The sequence below is a fragment of the Macaca thibetana genome, chromosome 6, assembly GCF_024542745.1.
Source record: "Macaca thibetana thibetana isolate TM-01 chromosome 6, ASM2454274v1, whole genome shotgun sequence".
Taxonomy (NCBI): domain Eukaryota; kingdom Metazoa; phylum Chordata; class Mammalia; order Primates; family Cercopithecidae; genus Macaca; species Macaca thibetana.
Window position 1 is genome coordinate 126,408,697 of NC_065583.1, and position 27,739 is coordinate 126,436,435.

The following is a 27,739-nucleotide window of genomic DNA, read 5'->3' on the forward strand; positions in this document are numbered from 1 at the left end:
CTTTTCTCTCATACACCATGAATCAGCCATAGGCAATCCTATAGCCACATGCAGTGTGGAACGTGCAGGAGCCAAAAATCTGAAGGAGGGTTCTTCCTCTATGTCCGTTGGAGCTGTGGTTCTGAAAAGGTGGGGCCAACACCCATTGCTTTTCTGTTTTTTCTCTCTCTGTCCTTTAGTCCCTTAGCCCCTGATTTAGGTACAACTATAGTGTAAGGTAATGACAGCCACAATTTTCTGGATGGACACTGATAAAGGAAACTTCAGGGAACTGGGTTCTCAGAACATAAATATAAACAAAAAATAAATAACAACAACAACAAAAAAGAAAGTCTCCAAATACATGGAAATTAAACAAAACACCTCTAAATAATCTACAGATCAAAAAGGAAGTCTCAAAGGAAATAAAATATTTTGAACCAAATGAAAATACAACATATCTAAATTTGTAACATGAAACTAAGCACTTCAAAAGAAAAGATGAAGAAAAATTTCCTAGATCATTTTATGAGTCCAGCATTACCCTGATACCAAATCTAAACACAGTACCAAAATAAAAAAGCAACAAACTACAGATCAGTATCCTTCATAAACACAGATGTAAAAATCTTCAACAAAGCACTAGCAAACCAAATATGCCAGTATATGAAAAGAATTCAACACCACAACTAAGTGGGGTTTATTGAGAATGCAAGCTGATGCAATATTTGAAAATCAATCTACCATATTAACAGTCTAAAGAAGAAAAACAAGACTACACCAACTGATGCATAAAAGGCATTAGACACATCCATTCATGATGAAAACTGTTAGCAAAGCAGAAGCAGAAGGGAACCTCCTCAATCTAATAAAGGGTATTTCTACAAAAAACCTTTAGCTAACATTATACTTAAAGGTGAAAAACTGAATGCTTTCCCTTAATATTGGTAAATGAAAAGAATGTCTGCTGTTACCATTCTTAGCATCCTCCTGGAAATAAAAAAGAAACAAAAGACCTAGTGATTAGAAAGGAAGAAACAAAATTTCTCTCTTCACAGACTGCATGATTATTTTCTTAGAAAGCCCAAAGAATCTACAAAAAATTTATATAACTTGATGTAACAAATAAATGTGGCAAGGTCGCAGGATACAAAGTCAACCACAAAAATCGATCACACTTCTATCTACAGCAATTTGAGAATAAAATTTAGGCTGGATGCAATGGCTCATATCTATAATCCTAGTATTCTGGGAGGCTGAAGAAGGAGGATCACCTGAGGTCAGGAGTTTGAGACCAGCATGGGCAGTATAGCAACCTGTCTCTACAAAAAAATAAAATAAAATAAAATAAAATAAATAAAATAAAATAAGAAAATTAGTCAAGCTTAGTGGTACATGCCTATAGTAGCAGCTACCTGGGAGGCTGAGGTGGGAGGACTGCTTAAGCCCAGGAGCTCAAGGATGTAGTGAGCTATGACTGCATCACTGCACTCCAACCTGGATGACAGAGCAAGGCCCTGTCTCTAAAAAATAAAGAAAAGAAAATTTTAAAAGCAATGCTCTTTACCATAGCTCCCCCAAATTGAGATACTTAGGCATAAATCTAACGAAACATATACAGGATCTGCACGTTCAAAACTACAACACTGATGAAATAAATAGAGACATACCATGTTTATGGATTGAAAGATTCAACACAGCAGAAATGTCAACTTTTCCCAAATTAATCTATAGATTTAATACAATACAATCAAAATCATAGTAGGATTTCATAGATATAAAAGAGCTGAATCTAAACGATGGAAGGGAGCTAAAATAGCTACAATTTTGAAAAAAGAAAGATGGGCCAGGTGCAGTGGCTCACAACTATAATCCCAGTACTTTGGGGAGCCTAGGCAGGCGGACTGCTTCAACCCAGGATTCAAGACCAGTCTGGGCAACATAGGGAGGCATCCATCTCTACAAAAAAAAATATAAAAATTAGCCTGGCATGGTGGTGTGCACCTGCAGTCCTGGCTACTCAGGAGGCTGAGGTGGGACAGAATCGCTAGAGTCCAGGAGGTCAAGGCTGCGGTGAGCCATTATCATACCACTACCCTACAGCCTGAGTAACAGAGCAAGACTCTGTCTCTTAAAAAAAAAAAAAAACAAAGGCCAGGCACGGTAGCTCACGCCTCTAATCCCAGGACTTTGGGAGGCCAAGGCAGGTGGATCACGAGGTCGGGAGTTCAAGACCAGCCTGGCCAGCATGGTGAAACCCCGTCTCTACTAAAGATACAAAAAATTAGCCAGGTGTGGTGGCATGCGCCTATAATCCCAGCTACTTGGGAGGCTAAGGCAGGAGAATCCACTTGAATACGGGAGGTGGAGGTTGTCGTGAGCCAAGATTGTGCCATTGCACTCCAGCCTGGGCAACAGGGTGAGACACTGCCTAAAAAAACAAAAACAAAACAAAACAAAACAAAACAAAAACTTCAAGAAGAAAATACAGAAAAAAATCTTCACAGCCTGGGGTCAGGCAAAGAGCTCAACAGCAAAAGCACAATCATTAAAAGGAAAAATACTAGTAAACTAACTTCATCAAAATTTAAAACTTTTACTTTGTGAAAACTAATGTTAAAGAATGAAAAAGGAAAACTACACATTAGGAGAAAATATTTGAAAATTACACATCTGATTGGTAGAGTTCAGGACATGCTACCCCAAAATGTGCCACCTTGTAATACTGAAAAACGCCCAAAGTAGGAAGGTACCTTTGACCTTCTTCCCCCATCCCTTCTTTTCTGAAGTAGGTTATGAAATCTAGGATTATCTAACCTTCCCTATAAAACTCTAATGTGAGAGGTGTCTTCCCTATATCAGAAAGAAAGGAACACTGTTATCTCTGAAGACAAATGGTCCACCACAGAGATGAACCAGAACAAACTGGCTTTGCTGTTTCCCCCAGCTTATTTACCATATATCAAATCCCCTTTGTTCTATCATATTTCTCCCTGACTATGTACTCTTCACCTAACCAAAGCATAAAAATACACAAGTTTAACTGTTTCTTTGGATCTTTATCTCCTTATGAAAGCTCCCATGTTACATAAAACTTATACTAAATACATTTGTATGCTTTTCTCTTCTTCAACTGTCTTTTGTTGTAGGGGGCTCAACCATGAACCTAGAGAGATATATTTTTTCCCATATATGACAAAGAATTTGTATCCAGAATATTTTAGGAACTATAAAAGCTGAACAATAAGAAAATAACATGATTAAAAATGGGCAAAAGACATAAACAGATACTTCACCAAAGTTCAACATCATCTGCCATTAGAGAAATGCATATTAAAACCACAATGAGTTAGCCATCGTATAAGTACATATCAAAACCAGAATGAGACACCATCTTACACTCACTAGGATAGTTTTAATTTCAAAAAGATAGATAATAACAAAGTTGGAGAGGATGCAAAGACAGTGAAACCCTCATTCACTGCTGGTGGGAATGTAAAACAGTACAGCCACTTTGGAAAACAGTCTGACAGTTACTCAAAAGGCTAAATATAGAGTTATTACATTATCCTGCAATTCTACTCTGAGGTATACACCCAAAACAATAAAAACATATGTTGACATAAAAACTTGTACCTGAATGTCCACAGAACACTATTCATATAGCCAAAAGGTAGAAACAATCCAGATGTCCCTTAAAAATAAAATGTGGTTTGTCCATACAATAGAAAACTATTCTTCAATAAAAAGGAATAAAGTACTGGTACATGCTACAACTTGGATAAATTTTGAAAACATTATGCTAAGTGAAAGAAGCCTGTCACAAAAGATGATATATTATATGACTGCATTTGTATAAAATGTCCAGAATAAGCAAATCTACAGAGACAAAAAGAAGGTTAGTCATTATCTAGGACTCGGGGAGAAGTGACTGCTAATGGGTACAGAGTTTCCTTTTGAGTGATGGAAATGTTCTAAAATTGTAGTTTTGGTTGTACAATTCTGTGAATATACTAAAACCCATCAAATTGTATACTTTATATGAGTAAATTTTATAATATATAAATTATAGCTCAATAAAGCCATTCCAAAATAAAAATCCATAATGAAATACCATTAAACACCTACTAGAATGGCTAAAATAAAAAATACAGCCAGGCGCGGTGGCTCATGCCTATAATCCCAGCACTTGGGGAGGCCGAGGCAGGCAGATTACGAGGTCAGGAGTTCGAGACCAGCCTGACCAACATGGTGAAACTCCGTCTCTACTAAAAATACAAAAATTAGCCAAGCATGGTGGCGTGCACCTGTAATCCCAGCTACTCAGGAGGCTGAGGCAGGACAATCGCTTGAAATCGGGAGTCGAAGCTTGCAGTGAGCCAAGATGTTGCCACTGCACTTCAGCCTGGGTGACAGAGCAAGACTCCATCTCAAGGAAAAAAAAAAAAAAAAAAAAAAAAACTGACAATACAAATGTTAACAAGGATGCAAAACAACTAAAAGTTTCATGTGGTGCTGGTGGAAAGCAAAATGGTACAACCACTCCAGAAAACAGTCTGACAGTTTCTTATAAAGTTAAACATATACTTAGCTATGACCCAGGAATCTCCTACCTAGGCATTTACTGTAGAAAAACAAAATCATAATTCACATAAAATCCTGTATGCAAGTGTTTACAGCAGCTCTATTTACACTGCCAAAAGCCAGAAATAATTCATATGTCCTTCAATAGATATACGGATAAACTGTGGTACCTCCACACAATGGAATACTACTTAGCAGTAAAAAAGAACAAACCATTGATACATGAAACTTATATGAAGTTCAAAGGCTTTACGCTGAATAAAGACAATCTCAAAAGGTTATATACTATATGACTACATTTATATTACAGTCTCAAAACTGTAAAACTATAAAGATGAAAACAGGTAACTGTGAACAGGGATTACAGCGTTCAGGGAAGGATAACATGAGGGAGTCTTGGGGTAATGAAGTCTTTTGGTATTCTGTACCCTGAAACAATACAGTAAAACAGTTATTTGCATAATATTACTGTATTCTGTACTACGATTATGGTGGTGATTACACATAACCCATACATGTGTTAAAACTCTAAGAAGTATACACCAAAAGGGAAACAGTTAATTTTTCTTTATAATTTTAAAAATAAAATAAATCCAACCTAGAGTCAACTTTTTTCCTTAATTCAATCACAGCTCATGAAACTATCATCTCTGATAATCTCATTTAAACAAAAGTACAGTATATAGTTCAAAGATCAACACTGACAAAATGGAAAACATCCTAAAGGGTACCAAGAGGTAGTAAAGCATCAGGAAATTTGATCATTAATAAAGAGTAAACAAACTGGACATGCTAAGCCTGGAGCACAGACTTGCAGGGAGAATGAGTGACGACAAATGTCTTCAATTATCTGAAGGGCTGACAAGTGTATACGGGGTTAAACTTGTTCTACATAGTTTCAAAGAAAAATATCACTTACCAGTAAGTCTAAACGTACAGTGTGTTTTCTGGGGTTATCAGAAAGTCACCAAACTTCCTCAACAACTAGATAATCAAGAAGCAGGAAGTTCTAAAGATTCTTGCATTAAACAAAGGATTGGACTTAATGATTCTAGAGTTTTCTTCCAACTTAAATATTACATAAATCTATGCACTATAACTCTAGAGTTAACCTACAAAGATAGAAGACACTGAACATCTAAAAAGGCAACCTTTCCTGCCAAAATATCACTTTTTATTGCACAAAAGTAAATATTACAAAGCACTTTAAGTTTCACATTTTTTAAAAGGTTGAATACAAGATCTGAACAAAAAGCCATATTATGAAATGTATTTTATTTCCCCAAATCTCATTTGTACTATGAATATTAAAATTAAATTCAAATTACAAATGTCTAAGTCTATTCTTGTTAGACTTAAAAGGCAAAAGTCATAAATTTCATGCAAATTTCTGTAAGTATATTGAAGAGATCATTTGAAAAAGAAGTACTCTTTCCATACAAAGAGTGGTAGTCCTCAAAAGAGCCAAAACATCTGTATTCACTTTAAAGCTCATCAAGACAGACTGACATTTTTAGGAGAAGCATATGGCTTGCTGAACAGTCATCTAGAACAGAATCTTTTGTCTAGTAAGCCCTATTCAAGGACCATTTACTTATGTATGAAGTGGCTGAATAAAGGGAAAAACATATTTTTGAGTCCTAGAAAACACAAAAAAACAAACTCTTCATCTATCTTTGTTTAAGAATACAGAAAACATATTGCAAAAGCAGCCAGATTTTACTCCGAGACAGTTCTCTCAACATTTGAAACAATTCAAACACAAAAGAATAGAGAAGCATGAAACTTTCTTAGAGAACTACAACCAGCCAAAGACCACCCCCCTAAAAAAGCCCTTTCCATTTTAAAGGATAAAACACTTTCTTAAAATTTTGAAGGGCAGAGTTCAACAGCTGTGCTATATTAAATCTGAGCCCTTCCAAAAGGAAGAACAAGAGTCTCTGGAGAGACAGTAATATGGCCTGCTTTCTCCAAAATTATCAAAATGCCTTTTTTCCCTCTAAAGAAACTTTCTCCAAGAAAATACCTCTTATGTGCATGGGTGAAAAGCATAAAACTTAATTTAGAATAGAAAAATATGCAAAAATGGAAGAATTTTTGTTTCTGGAAATCTCCCTGAACTTTCTTCCAAGGAAAAATGTATTTCCTAAGTCTTACAGGATATAATATGGAAACTTCTTTTTTTTTAAATCAGTTTTCAGCCCTAGCTTCCCATTAGAATCACCATAGAGCTAAGCCTCAACCTAAACTTACTGAACCAATATAGACTGGGGACAAGGCATCTGAATTTTTTAGGCACACAACAGATAATTTTGATGCACAAGGGTTTAAAAACCAGTGACCTGGAGAATGAGCCCATAAAAGAAAAATTAAGTCTAGTGAGTACAGACAAGAAGAAAAGGTCACCTTTGAGCAATTAACTAGTTCTAAAGAACCTAAAGTCGTATTTAACTACCAAAATACTCAGTAACAGACAACAAAATAGAACTTGAAACAAGAATTCAGAATTGCTGAATTAAAAGAAAAAAATTAAAATAGTTTATTAAACTATTCAAATATTTAGATGAAAGTTGTTGTGAAGAACGTGGTCACTGCATAATGCAGGTTCAACAGGGTTCCATCAGGATCTTTGGACTTCTACAAGCTAGAAAAGTCACAAGAGCTCATATATTAAATACAATTACTTGTTAACCTTAAAAGAGCTCAAGTCTTTAATCACAAACAGTAAACTTCTGTCATCATCAGAATTTTATTAAGCATACTTGGTTTTACACAAAATTCTAATAGGTTTAGTTGGTTGACATTCAAATCCATAATAAATGAAAAAGGGGTGCTAAAACTGCTAAAGGGAAGCAGACCAGTTAAGGAAGAATGTAACACTATTAAAAAGCAGACATGAGAACTCAGAAAGCACAGCAGACACTTAATCCTTCCTAAAGGCCACAGAATACAACTGCTTTTCCTAATGATCAATGGAATCAGTAAGAAAACAGAAAAAAAAACATGTCCAGTATATCTTGTTTAATACATGCACTATATATTTTTTAAGAGGGTAAAAAAGTATAAGTCACCTATGGAAAGTCCCTCACCAAAAATAATTACAAAATTAAGGGGGAAAAAATCATTAGCTTAAAAAAAATAAACAACTAATTGTGCATTTGGTAACTCTCACTGTATAAACGGAACCATGGAGCAACAGTAAAAATAAGAGTATTCCATGGTCTCTCAAATAAAGAAAACACTTTGCTAAAACGCAGAAAAAACAGTGAGGACATTAGGGTTTGAACTGATTACTAGACATAATACTCCTCACTGCAAAAGTCAACATATTCATTTAGACTGCTATATCAGACTACAGTTAACCCTCTGCATCCGTGGGTTCCACATCATGAATTCAACCAACCTCAGATTTAAAATATTAAAGGGGGCTGGGCTCAGTGGCTCACTCCTGTAATTCCAGCACTTTGGGAGGCCAAGGCAGGTGGATCACGAGGTCAGGAGTTTGAGACCAGCCTGACCAACATGGTGAAACCCATCTCTAATTAAAATACAAAGAAATTAGCTGGGCGTGGTGGTGCGTGCCTGTAATACCAGCTACTCGGGAGGCTGAGGCAGGAGAATTGCTTGAACCCGGGAGGCAGAGGTCGCAGTGAGCCGAGATCGCGCCACTGCATTCCAGCCTGGGTGACGAAGCAAGACTCCATCTCAAAAAAAAATAATAAAATAAATAAATAAATAAAACACTCGGCGGGGGGGAATAACTGCATCTGTACTTATCTTTACAGATATTGTACTTAATCATGTACAGTCTTTTTTCTTGTCATTATTTCCTAAACAATACAAGATAACAATTATTTACAAAGCACTTACATTGTATTAGGTATCATAAGTAATCTAGAGATGATTTAAAGTATATAGGAGGACGTGCAGAACTTATACGCAAATACTACACCATCTTAAATCAGGGACTTGAGCATCCACGGATTTTGTTGTCCTTGAGGAGTCCTGGAACCAATCATTTCCTGGCAATGTAAACTTAAGTAATTTCACTTCTGTACCTGTTTCCTCATCTGAAAAATAAGGATTACAACACCTGAGTTGATAGGATTAGTGTGGGAAACATATGAGACAATACAGGTGAAATCCTTGGCACAGTAGCTGATACACAGTAAATTAAAAGTAAATGTTACTTGGAATTAATTTTACTCAGAATAAACCATTCTCAGCTTCTATCAAGGGATCTATTTTAGAAGCTCTTCCATTTGAAATTGTTTGTATTCAGTACAGACAATATGCATTCTGTCTAAATTCTATGTATACCTCATACCAAACAGATCTCTTCTAGCAAGTACTATACAGGAACCAAGTTGCTCCATCTTTCTCCATTAAGTTCCATGTATTAACTTTTTTTTTTGGAGTCTTGCCCTGTCACCCAGGCTAGAGTGCAGAGGCGCGATCTCGTGTCACTGCAACCTCCGCCTCCCAGGTTCAAGCGATTCTCCTGCCTCAGCCTCCCGAGTAGCTGGGATTACAGGCACCCGCCAACGCACCCAGCTAATTTTTGTATTTTTTAGTAGAGACGGCATTTCACCATGTTGACCAGGCTGGTCTCCAAATCCTGACCTCATGATCCACCCGCCTCGGCCTCCCAAAGTGCTAGGATTACAGGCGTGAGCCACCGCACCTGGCCATATTACTAACTTTCTAAAACTTCACAAAGTTACTCTTACTCCAAAAAAGTTCTCATGTTCCAAGGGTACCCCTTCCCAAATAGATTCATTTCCTCTTGCATTTTTAAATTTGAATACAAAAGAAGTGTCTGAACACTGTCAAAGTGTATGAGTACAAAAGCTATTCATAAGACAACTTCAATCCAAAAGTTAAGAGAGTTCTAGGTGAATATCCTACACTCAGACAATTGCAAATAATTAGAAAGAATACGTGTTGTATATAGTTTATATTCATATTTATGTAGGTTAGTGCCTACCTGGCTATCGCTGATGAGGCTATTAAAAGAAACACTGTGTAATGCTCCCTGCTTTTCCTCACAACCACTCATCTCTAAATATGTATTTATTCATCTGTAAGATAAGCATTTACCTGCTACATGCAAGCCATTACACTAGATGCCATGAAGTACACAAAAATAAATAAAAATGTGGTCATGTCCTCAAAAAGCTTGAAACCTCACTGCTGATATACCAGTTCATGTGCTAAAACCTGTGCAATTGCAAATATGCGTGTATATAAAATAGAGTCAGTATAGGTTGCAATGCTGAGGTAACCAACAACCAAACACTTTTGTGGCTTACAGCAAAGGTTTATTTTTCACTCAATTTATATTCTATAAAATCTTGCAACAAGAATCAGTTTCTGCTTTGTGCTATGTAGTCTACAATCCAAGATGTGGGCTAAAACAGCAGACCCCACCTAGAGTATGCCTACCTCACATCAGAGGGAAAAGGAATATGACAAAACACAGGACAGCTCTCAAAGCTCCTGTTTGACATGGTATATTATTTCCACTAACATTTCACTGGATAAAGCAAGTCATTTGGCCAGTGGTTTTTGGATATGTAATCCTGTTACACATAATGGTAGTGAATACTTTGAACAATAACACAATCTATCAAAATACTTATGACCAAGATTAAAGAAATGAAAAATATTCAGACTATTCAAACCGATAATAAAATTACCATTTATTTAGGGAAGGCTTACTATATGCCAGACATTACATATCAAAATATTTAATTTTCCGGTTGGGTACGGTGGCTCATGCCTGTAATCCCAACATTTTGGGAGGCCAAGGCGGGCGGATCACTTGTGGTCAGGTGTTCAAGACCAGTGTGAAACTCCATCTGTACTGAAAATGCAAAAATTAGCCGGGCGTGGTGGCAAGCACACCTATAGTCCCAGCTACTTGTGAAGGCTAAGGCAGGAGGATCACCTGAGCCCAGAGGGTGGAGACTGCATTAGCCAAGATTGTGCCACTGCACTCCAGCCTGAGCAACAGAATGAGACTGTGTCTCAAAAACTAATAATAATTTTTCTAACAAAAATTAAACGAAGATGTCTGCTACTGATGAAAACTGACTAAGTATGGGCATTTGGAAAGAGGAAAAGAAACAAAACAAATAAACCTATCAGAAAACATACTAGAAACCTTTCAAGCTCTCAAACTCTGGCTTGAATGTGTTATAAAGATAGCAAAAATAGCTGCCCCTCAGAGAGGAATTTAGTTTATCTGAGGTAGAAGTGAACCTATTGGTCTGAATTGTCCTAAATCTGAGCTTAGCCTATTTCCCAGCAAGCTGTTAACATACACAGAATTCTTGTCAATCTTAAGGACTGCTTACTAATTGGAGGGTCCAAATTCAATTCCCCATCGAATTGAAGACTCAATTTCATGCTACCTTATATAATGCTGAAGAACGAAATACAGCAACAGAATAAAGCCTGCTTTATCAGGGCATAAAAGAGGCCTCACAAACAGGTCCCATACACTCAGTCCCCACCAGTCATTAATTAAAATCCTCTGGTGACTTAACACCCTAAAGACTTGTTGGAGGAAAATACAAGACCTAGTAAATACTGAGGTGAGATAAATATACATGAAGATACTTAAATAAGTAAATAAATAATAACAGCACTGCATCAAATATCTTAAGTATTGCTATTTTGAAATACAGTGCCATTTCATCTGCCTGATAAATGCATTTAGAATAGTTAAATTTACCCTGGAAAATCCCTTAGGAAAGTCAGGGAAAGTAAGGATAAATGTAGACAATTTAGGGACGGGCGCGGTGGCTTACCCGTCATCCCAGCCCTCTGGGAGGCCCGGGCGGGTGGATCATCTGAGGTTAGGAGTTTGAGACCAGCCTGGCTAACACGGTGAAACTCCGTCTCTACTAAAAATACAAAAATTAGCTGGGCGTGGTGGCGGGCACCTGTAATCCCAGCTACTCCGGAGGCTGGGGCGGGAGAATCGCTTGAACCTGGGAGGCAGAGGTTGCAGTGAGCTGAGATTGCGCCATTGCACTCTAAACTGGGACAGAGCGAAACTACATATCAAAAAAAAAATAATAATAATGTAAACAATTTAACCCGTTTTTTTCCCTTCTCACATTCAGTACAGGGAAATGAGAAGCACACGGAAACCGAGACCAACACTACGGCACAAGCTCAGTGAGTAACTAGATTAGGTGAATCACCCACATTAGATCAGGTGAATCACTCACATTACTTTTTTCTCTTGTGTGTATATGTTGTTGCATTCTTTGTTTTGCTTTTTACTGATGATATACTATAATTGAATTCATAAGTTAAAGTAGCAGCTAACAGCATCCTTTTCTTCAGTTCCCTACTCCACTCCTTACCTTACTGATTCCACTTCCCATATTCTACTCAAATGATCTGAAATGTTACATGATTTGCAAATGTTTTTCTAAGCATTACAGTAAAATGAATTTTAGATGTAGATTTTCCCATTAATTGGTTCTTTCTACTCACCTTTTTCGGATCCTCATTACTATCAAATCATAATGGAAAAAGAATGCTTAACGGCGAAGAACAAACAATATGTAAGGGAGAGGGTCTATAAATCTCCCTCAAATTAAGATGAACATGACAAGCTCTTGGGGTAAAAATGTGGCACAGAAAACAAATAAATGTGTTAATTTGTATTTAGAAAATGTCTTCTTTGGCGTTATGCTAAGATTTTTTTCAAGATTAAATGATTTATTTTCAAATCTCTTACATTTGCAAGCAAAAACTCTTAAGTTTGGATATGCAGTAATAATTATCATCAGAGTTTCAAAATTCTAATATCATCTTAACTTCAATTACTATAATTGCTGACAAAATGGCTGTGACTTAAAATTACAGCCATGTTTTGATTAGCCATAAACCAGTGGTCCCATCAAACTTGTTTTCAGTTCTGGGGCTACCATGAATACATTATTATCTGGGAATGCACAATTAATCCCTATAGTGTGTACGAAGGGAAGGGCTAATCTTGGTCACCGCTATATTACTCTAAGTTAACCAGTGTTTTACCTTAACCAGTATTTTACCTTAGAAAAATACTCAACCCAGGCTGACCAACATGGTGAGACCCCGTCTCCACTAAAAATACAAAAATTAGCCAGGCGTGGTGGTGCGCGCCTGTAATCTCAGCTACTCAGGAGGCTGCGGCAGGAGAATGCTTGAACTCGGGAGGCGGAGGTTGCAGTGAACCCAGATCGCGCCACTGCACTCCAGCCTGGGCGACAGAGTGAGACTATATCTCAAAAAAGAAAAAAAAGAAAAGAAAAAAGAAAAATACTTTCCATATATGGAACACTTAACTACAAACATCATTTGCCTTTCCCTAACCTTAGCACCCTTACTTTTGAGTGACTATATTCCATGTATTTAGTAATCGTTTTACTAAAGCTTTCAAGCCTTTTCACAAGCCACGGACCCTACTGGGACACTCTCTTCTTTCCCACTCAACACCCATTATTTAAACCTTAATAAAACTCATCCTTAAAAATTCTTCCGAATTAACTCATCCTAATTTTCTGCATTCCATTTATATTTATTTAACACTAAATCAATTAGCATTCCATTAGACTTTCTTTTCAACCTTTAACCACTTGCATCCCCCTCCTACCCCCTTCAAATCTCTCCATCCAGCCTTTCTAATCTTTGTTCTAATATGTGTGTGTATGTATGTATAGTAGTACTATAATAAAGCTCTGGAAAATTCTGAAAAACAGAAAATGGAAGGTTAATACGGCCGAAAAAAAATCATCACAAAAATGTTTCAAGGAAACACAGTAACAATCAACTGACAACTGAATCTGACAATACTTTGGAAGAGTACTACTTTAGGTTCTCAAGGACGCAAAGAGCTCTCAACAACTCAATTCAATCCCTCAATTATTGTGAGGTTTTAATAAAATCCCTAGAAAACTTCCGGGCATTACCACCAGCCTTTTAAAAATTACCTTCCAATATCACTAACCGTGATATTTTTACTAACACTGAATTCCAAACAAGTTTTCCTCCCAAGCAGACTGATGAATAAACAACTTTCCTATGCAGAAACCAAATTAAAACCACTTAAAACCATGGAAGGAATACGTGATTTAACCCTTCTGTAAGGACTGGAGTGCTGCGTGGGCAAACAGGTGACAAATGGAAGGGATGCAGAAAGTGAAGACAGAAATCAGTGAGACACCTCTCCTTCTAAGCTAAGGTTCAGCTTGCAGCTCCGGCGGCAAATCCTCCCCATGGACCCTCTCCCTCAGCCACAAGCCAAAAGCTTCCAGAACACCACAGGTCCTCCTCCCCGGCCTCTCACTCACGCCCTCACTCGCCTGGCCAGCGCCCATTGATAGCAGACAGTCCCTAGTCCGCCCGACCTCTCCCGAGAAAAGGGTCAGCAGAGGACGCTTTCCCCGAGGCCTCCTCCGGAATTCAGCCAGCAGAGACTCCGCAAAAGTGGAGGGACCCAAGAAGCTTGAAGAAAAGTGTGACAATTCTGTTACCTGGTCGGAACCCTGGAAACGGAAAGGGCAGCTACAGCCACTACCTTTCGCCACAACGCCTGCCTCAGCGCCACTGACATTGAGACCGCCGCCATCTTGCTGCAGGCAAACACCAGGATGAAAGGACGGATCACCACAAGGGACTAACTTCCTTCGTTCTCAAGCTAGTGCAATCGCAATGTTGCGAAATTCTGTGGGATTTTATTTTCTTTTTAATACTGAGGCTTAAAAAAAGAGGGTAAACGTTTAGTTGAAAGAATTAAGACGAAAAATGTGTGGGAAGAAATGCAGAAGTGCATTAAATGTAAATATTACCGCCATAAAGTGTAATCTTTACTGCTTGTTAGGACTGGTGTTTTACAATGATAATGAAAAGATCAAAAGATACTTGCATATTTAAACACCTGCAAGTCGTAATTTATTGAAGAAATTAGAATGGTTGGGGCTGAGCCCACTGGAAAAGCCGGAGAGCTCTTTGGGTCCTTTAGAATCTAAAGTAGTACTTTTCCAAAGTATTGCCAGATTCACTTTGCAAGCCCTCAGGACAGGGCTGCATTCAGTTTGATGTTCTGTAGTTGTAATGTTCATATTTTCCAAACGAAAAATCTAGATACATGATCTGGCAAAGGATTATTTTTGACATGTAGATTTATATGAAGAATCAATAGAACATAATATTTTATGTCATTGTTTCCCCAGTAAATCCTAAATGTGCGTTCATAATCCATAGACATGAAGAATGATATTAATGCTCCATGCGTATACGACAAAAATTATCTTCCAATACAAGTGTTGGAAACATGTTTGTATTGTGGACTTCTGACCTTAAAGAACAATGATTAACTGAATTATATAAAATAAAAAGCAGGTTAGTTTTGGATTTTGTTTTTTAAGAAATTTGTTTAAAGAGTTAGTATTTTCCTGCTTTTAAAATTAAGCACATGAAAGCATAACCTTCATTAAATAAATAGGAACAACAGGAGGATGGGGAATGACTTAGTTTGGCATTATGGGTTAAAGGAAAACCCAGTACATAAGGGAAAGGGGGAAAGAAAGAAAAAAAGTCATACTCGGGTAAAGAGAAATGCACAGGATGAAAGAAAGCAAGAGAGAGATGCCTCAGAGAAAATTTTCTTTTAAACTTTTCATTTTGAAATAGTTGTAGATTCACATGAAGTTGCAAAGACAGTACAGAGATGTCTTGTGTACCTGTTTCCCCCAGTGATTACATCTCATATAACTCTAGTACAGTATCAAAGCCAGGAAACTGGCATTGATATAAAGTATTTGTATAGTCCTATATCATTCTATTACATATTTTGTGTAACCACCACCATGATCAAGATACAGAACTATTCCACCCTCACAAAGATCTCCCTGGTGCTAACCTTTTTAGTAACACCTGCCCTCCTAACCCTAGTGATCTCTGTTTCTGATTTTATAATTTTGATATTTTGAGATGTTATATAAATGGACTTATGCAGTATGTGACCTTCTGAGATTGGCTGCTTTCACTTAGCATAATGCACTTGAGACCCATGCAAGTTGTTGCATTTATCAGTAGTTCATTCCTTTTTTATTGCTGAGTAATATTCCTCCACAGCATGGATGTACCACAATTTGTTTAACCATTCACCTATTGCAGAACCTTTTGGTTATTTCCCATTTGGGGCTATTACAAATAAAACTGCTGTGAATAATTGAATACGGGTTTTTATGTGGACAGAAATCTTCATTTCTCTGAGATACATGCCCAAAAGTGCAATTGCCGGGTCATGTGATACATGTATGTTTCATTTTTTAAAGAAATTAGAATCTATTTTCCAGAGTGACTGTAACATTTTACATTCCCTCCAGCAATGTATGAGAGATCCAGTTTCTTCGTATCCTCACCAGCATTTTCTATTATTATTTTTATTTTAGCTGAGCTAAAGTAAATAATAAATGTATGGTAATACCTCATCACAGTTTTACATTTATTCCCCTGGTGGCTAATAATCTTGAATATCTTTTCATGTTTTTATCTGCCATCTGTATATTCCATTCAGTTAAATATCTTATGTCTTTTGCCCTTTTTCTAATTAGTATTATTTGTTTTTTTCCTGTAACATTCTGAGAGTTCTTCATATATTAGATGTGTCTTTTGTCAGATGCATGATTCACAAATATTTTCTTCAATCTGCAGTTTGTATTTTCATTTTCTTAACAAGATCTGCCACAGAACAAATATTTTTAATTTTGATGAAGTCCAGTTTATTCATTTTTTAAATTTATGGATTGTGCTTTTGGTGTCATGTCCGAGAACTATTCTCTAATCCTACATCCTAAAGATTTTGTCTTGTTTTCTTTCAAAGGTTGTTTTAGTTTTACCTTTTACATTTAAGTCTATGGCTCATTTTGGGTTCATTTTTGTGAGTTAAGTTTTCCATTAATAGGTGTGAGGTTTCGGTTCAGGTTTTTGCTGGTGGCTATCCAATTACTCTAGCATTACTTATTGAAAAGTTTAGCCTTCTTCCGTAGAGTACCTTTTGCACCTTTGTCAAAATATCAGTTGGCCATACTTGTGTGTGGCTATTTCTGGGTTCTCTATTTCAGAGAGAAATTTTAAGCCCAAGGGTGGCTTTGGTGTCTGGGTGAATTTTAATAAAGATTTTCTATGTCAAGAAGTAACGGGATGTGTCCCAGTGTTCATAAGAGCAACTTACTATAGCCCTGTTACTGGCCCTATCAACCAAAGCTCAACCTCTCCACCTACTACCTATTCTAGTCCCCAACTTCCATGGATCTGAATTCCCCAGGAAAGCCCCCAGTCTCTAGTCTCTTTGTCTTTCATGCAGTCCATAATCCAACATCAGCATTGCCAGCACTCCAGTGGAATCTTTGATTCCCTTCACCTTCTGCTGGATTCCCTCAGCTGCCCATTCCTGAGGTCCTTTCTGACCTTACATACAGGACATAGGTCTTAGAATGGAACAGAAATAACTTGATATGTGCATTTATTTGTTTATACTATCTCACCTATACCACAGGCTGTACCATTAACCTTAATAGAATGTCTAGGTCCAAGTGCCATTTTTGTTATTTCAATGTGCTGCCCCAGAAGATATTAACTACTGGAGTCCACTTCTTTGCCTCTTCTGTAGTCATCTTCCTTGCCCTTCAAATCACAGCTGTGAGTCACATCCTTCAGAGTCACTCCCCGTAGTAGAAATTACGTTTTACAGGCATTTTTCACCTCCACCATCCTTGCTGACAGAGCCTGACTCCAATGATAGACACTAAAGTTGCTCTATGTTGGCTTTCCCATGAGCTCCTACAGGTAGCACATGAACATGTCCAAAGCCAACGGGATCTGAAATCCCTTTTGAGAAAAAAGACTTCCGGAAAAAAAAAAAAAAAAAAGACATACAAGAAGAAATACCTCTTTTCCTGCCTCTGAATTCAGTTGTATGAGAACATAATGCCTAGAATTGTGGCATCTTCTGAACTTGAGGGGACAAGCATAAGAACTTAGCTAGCAAGAAGAGGTGGAAGAATAAAGAGAGGAAAAGAGTCTAGGGCTTTGTTGACATCATTGAGCCAATCCTGAACCGACTTCTAAACCAAACCTGATGAAAATACCTCCAAACTTCCTGTTACATGAGATAGTAAATGACTTAATTGTTTAAACCTCCATTAGTTAGATATTCTGCATCTAGAAACATCTTTTCCGATGCTCTTATGTGAAAAGTACTTCTCTGACTTTCCTTTATGTCAACTCTTTCTGTAGAGTCTCCTAGCATCATATCTTCCTTCTTCGTAGCACCTGAATGAATGAATTTCATTCATGAATTTCCCTGTGAGGGACTAGCCTAGTCCCTCACATATAGTAGGCTCCAAAGGATATATGGAATAAGTGAATGAAACTAACTGGAACTTTTAAAATGTCAAAAAATGAAAAAAAAAAAAACCAGTGCTATCTCTATTTGCTATTTTTGCTTAGGAAAAGCTAGTACAAATTAATGTGATTAATCTCTTGGGTCTACAGATCTTATTAGTTTCTAAAATTTCATGTTCGATCAGTTTCTGTTTCCTGAAGAACTTGGTGAGATATTGGGGATAGGAGCTCCATGTTGCTAGCAAGATACCCGAAAACATAAATTTACCTTTTACTGAGCTTGCATTAAAAAAATGTAATAACCTCTTTCATTTCCTTTTTTCTTACATTTCAGATAAGGATACAGACCTGAGAATGGAACAGAAATAATTTGCTGTGTGCGTTTTTTTCATAACTTCAACCAAACTATACCTTCTATCAGCAAGCTAGTAAAATGCCTATGTCCAAATACTGTTTTATTATTTCAAATAGGAGTATTAAAATGTAAATTGACTTTACTTTTTGCTTGCACTTCATCCATGATGGCCAAAAGAAACATTTATCTTAGACTTTTTGATGGCATGTGAAAGTTACAGTGGATCTGAGGTTGTCTGTTTTTAATTTTTCCGCTTGCACATGGGTCTTTAGTAAAGCATTCAGAAAAAAATAAATTAAAACCAGACATTTCTATCAAAAGTTTCACATACGATTACTATAGACACGACAAAATTCCACCATCACTTTATTGGCTACAAACTAATTTTTTTAATCACATCTCATTTTTCACTGCTAATTTATTTGAAAAACTTAATACCTTATCATCTTATAAAATTATCATGACATCTAGCAGTGCAGCTGAGGTTTTGGCAACAAATGAAAGAATTTCTACCTATAGTGAAGATCTGTCACTTGAAATTATTTTTGGAAAACAAGAGGTACAAATAATCAAATTCTTAAGAACTCAAGGAATTTTCCCACATAAATTTCAGAACATACTTCATCACCTGCTTGAGTTTCACCCTTAAATTTTCAACTGTATATAGGTCATTCTCAAACTTAACATATACAAAACCAAACTCATTCTATTTCTCCCCTTTCTCTTGCCCCAAGAAAATCTGTTCTTCCCCTCAGTATCTCTGCCTTGGCAAGATACGTACTATCATCTTTCTTCTAATACCTGTCATCAACTGTAAAAGGCTCCATTATTTTCTGTACTATTAAGAAAGAAAAAAACACAGCAATTGAACCATAACATAGCACTAATTATATATCTTGATTTCAGAGAGGTAAACTGTGGGAAAAAGCACATCTTAGAATCAAAGAAATATAGTAATTGCCTGCCTCAATATATTTTCTCCCCCTTTTGTTGGTAATATAACCTGTTATTTTATTTTATTTTATTTTATTTTTACTGGTTTCTGGAATAAAGACTTTATTTTTCAGCCTCTTTATAGCTTGGAGTAGCCGTGTAACTAGGTTCTGGCCATTGAAATACAAGGGGGCAGTATCATGTGACAACTTCTGGGAAACTTCCTTTAAATACAGATAAGAGTCACACTTCTTTTCCCCTCCTTTAATTCTTTTATCCTGCTGCCTGGAGGTAAGTGTGAAAACTCAGATCGTGAGGATGATATCTATACTTAATGATGAAAGAATAATGATGTGGAAGAAGCCTGGATCTCTAACCATCATCTGATTCCATAAGAAATGCCAATCCTTTGATCCTACCACCATTTTCCTGTTCTCCACTCCTTTGATGAGGACCTTCTTCTTTTACCCAGGTTCAATTCTATGGCCAACTATTATACTTCTGCTCATGACTCTCCTGTCTGTTTCTCTTTTTTCTTTGGACTTAGCAAAACTGCCACCTAAATTAAATCCAACTCTCTTTCTATTCTGCACCTGCACCCATACAAGTGAACAGGACTGGAGGCAAGTATCAAACCATACTGATTTGTCTCACTTGACCATAAACTTCAAGTTGGCCATATTGCTACTTGGCAATTATATTAAACTTCTTTGCATTCTTATCCCATTAATTTTCTCACTTTATTATGTGGATCTTTCACACCTTGTTCTCTCTCCTCGAATCCCTCCAGCTCTCAATTCTTGCAATGACTTTCCTACGTCACTGAGAAAAGTGGAGCAATCAATAGAGGACTTCTTCAGATACTCACTACATTATCACTTGCCAGCAGCTGCACTCACGTATTCTACCTTCCCTCCTATTATCGTATATAAATTATCCCTCCCTCTATTTAAAGCTAGTCCCTTCACTTGTGCACTAGATATTATCCCATCCTGAACCACCTATATAAAATCTTTCCAGTAAGTCTGCCCTGTAGAAGAAAGTAGGAGAAAATCTTTAGGACATAGGGTTGGTGAATAGTTCTTCAACCTCATACCAAAAGCAAAATCTATGCATTTAAAAAAAAAATGGATATAGCTGGGTGCAGTGGCTCACACCTGTAATCCCAACACTTTGGGAGGGTGAGGTGGGTGGACCACCTGAGGTGGGGAGTTCGAGACCAGTCTGGCCAACATGGTGAAAACCCGGTATCTACCAAAAATGCAAAAATTAGCTGGGTGTTGTGGCACACACCTGTAATCCTAGCTACTTGGGAGGCTGAGGCTGGAGAATAACTTGAACCCAGGAGACAGGTTGCAGAGAACCAAAATCGCACCACTGCACTCCGGCCTGAGCAACAGAGTGAAACTCTGTCTCTAAATAAATAAATAAATAAAAACTAGACTTCATCAAAATTAAAAACATTTGTTCTGCTACAGATCCTGTTAAGAGGATGAAAAGAGAAACTACAGATGGAAGAAAATATTTGTGAACTATGTATTAACAAAACTTGTATCTGGAATATACAAAGAACTCTCAAAATGTAACAGGAAAAAAAATCAAATATTGCCATTTAGAAACTGGGCAAAAGATACAAGACATTTAACTGAATGAAATATACAGATGGCATGTAGGCACATGAAGAGGTTTTCAACATTATTAGCCATTAGATGAATATAAGTTAAGACCATGATGAGACATCACTACACACTTACTATTTATTTTACTCTACCTTCAAAGTAAAACTAGAATATGACCACTTCTCACTCTATTGCTAGCACACAGGTCCATGCTACTATCATCTCTTGCCTGGAATGCTGCAAGTCTTTTAATATGTCTCCCTACATTCATCCTTACCCACTTATAGCATATTCTCAATACAGCTGCCACAGTAGTCTTTTTAAAAATATAAGGCAATTCATTTCACTCCCTTGCTCAATACCCTCCAGTGGGTCCTAGCATCAGAGTTGATCTCTTACATCTGCTATTACTTTTTTCTTCCTCTCTCTGTTGTTTTCTTAAACATGCCAGGCAGGTTTTCAGGTTAGGGCCTTTGCATGGATTGTTCCCTCTACCTAGAATACATTTCCCCCATATCAACATGACTAACACCCTCCATTCTTTAAGTCTTTGATCAAATGTCACCTTTTCAGTGAGGCTTTCCTTGACGTATATATCAGTCAGTGTCTTGTAAGGAAAACAGAAACTGCTTTAGATATTTCAGAGGACATCTAATTTAGGGGAATTGTTTAAACAGGTGATGGCATTTCTGAGGAACTAAACAAGGAAGATCATGAGGCAACTCAAATATTAGAATCAGCAACATCTGCTATCACCCCTAAGAGCTGATACACCACAGGGAAAACGGGTGTTACCAGAGCTCTAAAGCTGGGGTAGCCAATGGGATTTGAAACCACAGCAAGGGCTGCTTAGCGGGAGTTGGGATCAGGGAAGGAGATGCTGTCTAACAGGAACTAAAATCATGGGGAAAACAATGCAACCACTGCCAAGGATAACCCCACCCCAAGCAGGGTGAGGAAGGATAAGTAACCCCAATGTACTCTCCAATCTGCCAGTGCCTCCCATTAGCTAATGCAAGTAGAAGCCAGAAGTCAAGAGAACTCAGGGGAAGTTGTATCTTATAAATAGCAGAACAGGGAAAGGCAGGGAAGGAATCCGATAGCAAACTGGCAGAAATCCAACAAACCACCTTATCCAAAATGGTAAGCTCCCAATCTTCACACCTACCACTTACTACCAAACCCCTTACTCTGCTCCACTTTCTTATCTATCAGGACTCATAGTTGTAAGCAACAAAAACCTACTGTGGTTATAAAAAGAAAGTTATCGAAGATCCCAAATAGCTCAGTCAGTGGAGCATCAGTAAAGGGAGTTACTGAAAACATACTGAGTGGGAAATCGAATCACAAGAGGTCTGAAGAACTGAGCTAAATTTTAAAAGGGCAATAATAAGTGAGCTAGGCAGAAAGCAGGACCAAAGCCAAATTATGCCACAAAAGGTAGTTCAGTGAGGACTCTAGTATTGTGTTAAATACAGGATGCACAGCTTCCTAGACCCCATATCTGGAACCAAGACCATTGCTGTCCATGAAAACTATGCCTGCTGCCACCACTACTACCACCTATCTCCAAAGTGGATCCTTCACTGCCCTGGACACCCAGTGGCTCCCTCTCCAAAATCCAAGGCAAATATATCTCAATGCCCGAATCTGAGTCATATCCTTATATCTTAGCTGCACAGGAGATGGGAAAGGGGATGGGTCATTTTCAGGTTTCTTTGTAAGAGGCAGTCTCCACCTCTTGTCAATATCCATAAGATGGTACTTTCCCAAACATACAAATGGGATTTACATGCAGGGCAGTCAAAAAAATTACAAATGTTCACTGCATCCTTATATGTACCCAAAATGCCATCACTTTTCTCTCTTGGATATCCTCTATTCAATCTTATTTTTTTAGAAAATTCCAATGCCATCTTGAAGACTTAAGTTAACAGTTGCTCTTTCATTTAATGTCTCCACTCCCACCCTCCAAGAAGTATCCATCAGTCTTTTCTTTTTGCCATCACTATATATTATATAAATTTCCTCCATGGCACTATATATATATATTTTTTCTTTCTTTCTTTTTTCTTTTTTTTGAGACAGAGTCTTGCTCTGTCAACCAGGTGTGAGTGTAGTGGCATGATCTTGGTTCACTGAAATCTCTGCCTCCCAGGTTCAAGCGATTCTCCTGCCTTAGCCTCCCGAGTAACTGGGATTACAGGCATGTGTCACCATGCCCAGCTAATTTTTGTGTTTTTGGTAGAGACAGGGTTTCACATGCTGGCGAGGTTGGTCTCAAATTCATGACCTCAAGTGATCTGCTCACCTCGGCCCCCCAAAGTGCTGGGATTACAGGCATGAGCCACTGCACTCGGCTGGCACAATTTTTTTTAAAAAACTAGTATTATATACCTACTATGCCCTGGACATAATAAGGGCTTTACATATTTTATTTGATCTTTAATAATATACTCAGGGATTTACATATTTTATTCTATTTTAATTTTTAATCACATAGTAAGGGCTTTACATATTTTATTTAATCTTTAATCATCTCTAAAATGTAAGTATAAATATTTTCTTTGTGTTGCAAATGAGAATATTGAACTGCACAAAAGATAAAATGACTCACCCAAGCTGGATACTTCCAGAAAGCAAAAAAGACAAGATATGAAACCCAGTCCATCAGAATCCAGTATATGAATTTTTAACCATATGAGAGATACACTTCTTTAAAAACAAAGAGCGTGTGTGTGTGTGTGTGTGTGTGTGTGTGTACAAATAAGAAACAAGAGTGGCAAATGTTGATAATTATTGAAGCTTTTGATGAATATATAGGTATTAATTATACTTTTTTAAAAAATTAACACACACATACATATACGCATATCTTCTTCAAACTTGTTTTTTTCCTGGAGTATTTCAAAACAAATCTTGGTCATATATTTTACCCATTGATCAGCAGAAGTGTACGGAATTCACACTAGGATCCTGCCATTAAAATGACTCAATTCCTACATAGTAGTTTCCCAATGCCAAAATCCTATCGAACCAGAATCAAATTGGTTCATCTTGGGTCAAATTTCCACCCCTGTCAATCAGCAGGACTGGTGGTAGCACTGATTAGATATGGCTGCCGAAGCCCATCCCTTCAGAAGAGACCAATGCTAAAGGAAAGTGTATGTGCCAAGTGAATACCTCAACTTTTGCCTAAGAGGTTTTATGTTGCTCTTGAACCCCTAAAAGAAAAAAAAACTTTAAAATGTTTGTTGACAGTGAACATAATTGGGTTAATTTATTATAAGTAAGACTGATGTTACACCTATAGTAATTTGTGACTCAGGTAGCATTCGTCTCTGGTACATTTGATTTCCTTGTATTAGTTAACAATTGCTTTAACAAATAAACCCTAAATTCTCAGTGACTCATCACAATAAAAATTTATTTCTCTGGTGGCCAGGTACTATAGCTCTCACCTGAAATCCCAGCACTTTGGGAGGCAAAGATAGTCGGATCACTTGAGGCCAGGAGTTCAAGTCAGCCAGCCTGGCAAACATGGCGAAACCCCCTCTCTACTAAAAATACAAAAACTAGCCAGACGTGGTGGCAGTTGCCTGTAGCCCCAGCTACTCAGGAGGCTGAGGCCTGTGAATCGCTTAAACCCAAGAGGAAGAGTTTGCAGTGAGCCGAGATTGTTCCACTGCACTCCAGCCTGGGTGACAGAGCGAGACTCTGTCTCAAAAAAAAAAAAAAAAAAAAATTATTTCTTACATGTCAGTAGAGTTGAGGGTATTCCCTATCAGGCCAGAAAACTAGGCTCCATCCTTCTCCAGGTCCTTGGAGATCTTTCCATTCAATAAGCCAAGGAGAAAGCCATGCAGGTAGTGTGGAAAGTTTTTATGGATGAGACTTGGACATAGCATATATCACTTCTACTCATAGTCCATTAGTCAGAATTCAGCCATACCGTCACACATAACTGCAAGGTAATTCTGGGAAAAATAGCATATCTAGGTGCCTTGAAGGAAAAGGAAATGGACTTCAGTTAACACATAAAAGCCTCTGCCACAGCCTGCTCTTCTGATCACCCAACATCCTTTTACTCTTTTCTCCTTACATACAGAAAACACTCACCCTCTTCCAAAGACAAGCAAACCAAAGTTTAAAGCAGACACTGCATCTACACATTGTCCATGTAGATGTGCCAAATTGTGGGCTACCATGATCTAGAAAAGAATAAGTTTTATGAACCCCCACTGCCATCCACATATTTACTCAAATTACAATGGTGGAATTGCAATACACGTATCTATTTAGGAACGAAAAGAATTAGAGATATCCAGCTCTCATTGATCTTTGCAATATTTGTTTATTTATTTTAATTTTTTTTTTTTTTGAGATGGAGCCTCGCTCTGTCACCCAGACTGGGGTGCAGTGATGTGATCTCGGCTCACTGCCATCTCCACCTCCTGGGTTCACGCCATTCTCCTGCCTCAGTCTCCCGAGTAGCTGGGACTACAGGCGCCTGCCACCACACCCAGCTAATTTTTTTTGTATTTTTAGTAGAGATGGGGTTTTACCATGTTGGCCAGGCTGGTCTTAAATTCCTGGCCTCAGGTGATCCACCCACCTGGAGTGACAGGCGTGAACCACCATGCCCAGTCGATCTTTGCAATTTTGGAATTTTGCTGGGCAGGCATTATGAAGGTTCTGAACCTTAACCAGACCTTCGTTCTCTTCTCTGGTAGGAAGTCCATTATCCATTGTTCTCTATGATTCCTAGATCCTGGCCTCTAGGAAGTATGTGCTTGTCTTATATCCTCCATAGATACAACCGAAGTGTGTCCCTCTTGGTTGTGGCCCATGTTTACTGCTTGCTCCTAGTGTGCAAGTTTGGGCTTGTGATTATATTTGTAGCAGGAAAAGCCACAGACAAAACCCCTCAGACACCGAGTTAAAGAAGGAAGGGGTTTATTTGGCCAAGAGCATCAGCAAGACTGCTGTCTCAAGAGCCAAGCTCCCTGAGTGATCAATTCCTGTCCCTTTTAAGGGCTCACAACTCTAAGGGGGTCTGCGTGAGAGGGTCGTGATTGATTGAGCAAGCAGGGGGTGCATGACTGGGGGCTGCATGCACCGGTAATCAGAACGGAACAGAACAGGACAGGGATTTTTACAATGCTTTTCCATACAATGTCTGGAATCTATAGATAACATAACCGGTTAGGTCAGGGGTCAGTCTTTAACTACCAGTCCCAGGGTGTGGCGCCGGGCTGTCTGCCTGTGGATTTCATTTCTGCCTTTCAGTTTTTACTTCTTTCTTCGGAGGCAGAAATTGGGCATAAGACAATATGGGGGATGGTCTCCTCCCTTATATTGACAATGCAATTCCTTCAGAATCATAGTAGATTTCTAATTTATGTGCTTTTCCGTCAGTTCCATGTGTCAGTAACCACATCTGAAAGTCCTTAGACATAGCTTTCAGGCCTCATTTTTTTTTTTTTTTTTTTAGACGGAGTCTCACTCTATCACCCAGGCTTCAGTACGGTGGTGTGATCTTGGCTCACTGCAAGCTCTGCCTCCCAGGTACAGGCCATTCTCCTGCCTCAGCCTCCTAAGTAGCTGGGACTACAACTGCATGCCACCACACTCGGCTAATTTTTTGTATTTTTAGTAGAGGTGGGATTTCACCATGTTAGCCAGGATGATCTCGATCTCCTGACATCGTGATCCGCCTGCCTTGGCCTCCCAAAGTGCTGGGATTATAGATGTGAGCCACCGTGCCCGGCCAGGCCTCATTTATTTCTTTACTTCCTTGACCCTTATGGTGAATAGTGATCCAGGTAAATACAGCTAAGAGATTCCTTGCGGGGCAGAGACAAGACATCTTCACCAAGCTTCTTCCTAATTGCACAAACATCATGAGTAGATAAATGGTTGTGTTTTAAACTACTAAGCTTCAGGTGGTTTGTGACACGGCAGTAGATAACTTTATTATGATATGCCTTTTCCTCTTCTCTTACCTGGCCAGCTAACTTAAAGGCACTTAGACTTTAGGTAGGAAGGCCACACTTGTAATCTGTTTATTTAGCTCAGAGTATGTTGTATTAATACCATTAATATTTAGGCAGAAGCAACAGTTATAAACCATGACTATCCTGGGCAAACTGGGACATACAGTCACCCTATGGCCCTTTGTTGCTCAGTCTTTTTTCCCCAGTGTCATATTCTATTCCCTAAAGTTTAAAAACAGTCAATTTTTCCAGTCCTTTGGGGAACCACATTTCTAGCCTTTCTTTATCCCTTTTATTTCTGTTTGCAAACCAGTCCATTCTTTCCTAAGCACATTTGTCTCTTGTGATAGCTTGCTAAAAGCAGTCAGTCTTATTTTTTCCAGTCACTTCCACTGATTCTACAAGTTCTGTGGTTCTTTCAAGTTCTCCTTGGAGGCAGCTTTACCATGCGTTTTGCTTCTGGATATCATGATTCTCTATCTTTTCAGCCTGCCGTATCCATTTCCTCATTGTTTAATGCACAGCCACTAAAACCAGTGTCACAAAATGTCTTATATTCAGCAGTTCTTCACTTTCAATATGAAATGTGTAATGGTTCAAAAATGATATATATACATTTTTATATATATATATAAATATATATATATATTTTTTTCTTTCACATGAAATCCAATCTAGTATTCCTGATTGGTGATTCTCCTCTTAAGTGTTTCTGGAATGTGTTTCAAGGCTCTTTCTATTTTGTAGCTCAGTCCTCTTCATCCTAAGTTTTCAAACTCACCGTGTTTTGAGCGAGGCTGGAAGGTGAAAAAGGGGCATAAAGGATAAGAGACTTTTATGGACCAGACCTGGCAGTGAAG

At 38.0% G+C, this 27,739-nt stretch overlaps 1 protein-coding gene across 50 annotated transcripts in view; it reads right to left on the bottom strand.

The window, feature by feature from the left end:
• Window positions 1-27,739, bottom strand: part of NDUFS4 (NADH:ubiquinone oxidoreductase subunit S4) — a 696,041-nt gene that overhangs the window by 106,818 nt on the left and 561,484 nt on the right. For 21 of the 50 annotated variants that reach the window (XM_050794155.1, XM_050794142.1, XM_050794150.1 and 18 more), the window contains exon 2: window positions 14,100-14,202. In XM_050794155.1, the coding sequence (XP_050650112.1) occupies window positions 14,100-14,194 (95 nt within the window). In that variant the 5' untranslated portion in view covers window positions 14,195-14,202. Of the gene's footprint in view, window positions 1-1,860; window positions 1,939-14,099; window positions 14,214-25,118; window positions 25,123-27,739 lie in introns of those variants that run through there. The other 29 variants (XM_050794140.1, XM_050794143.1, XM_050794145.1 and 26 more) reach the window with 6 other exon arrangements.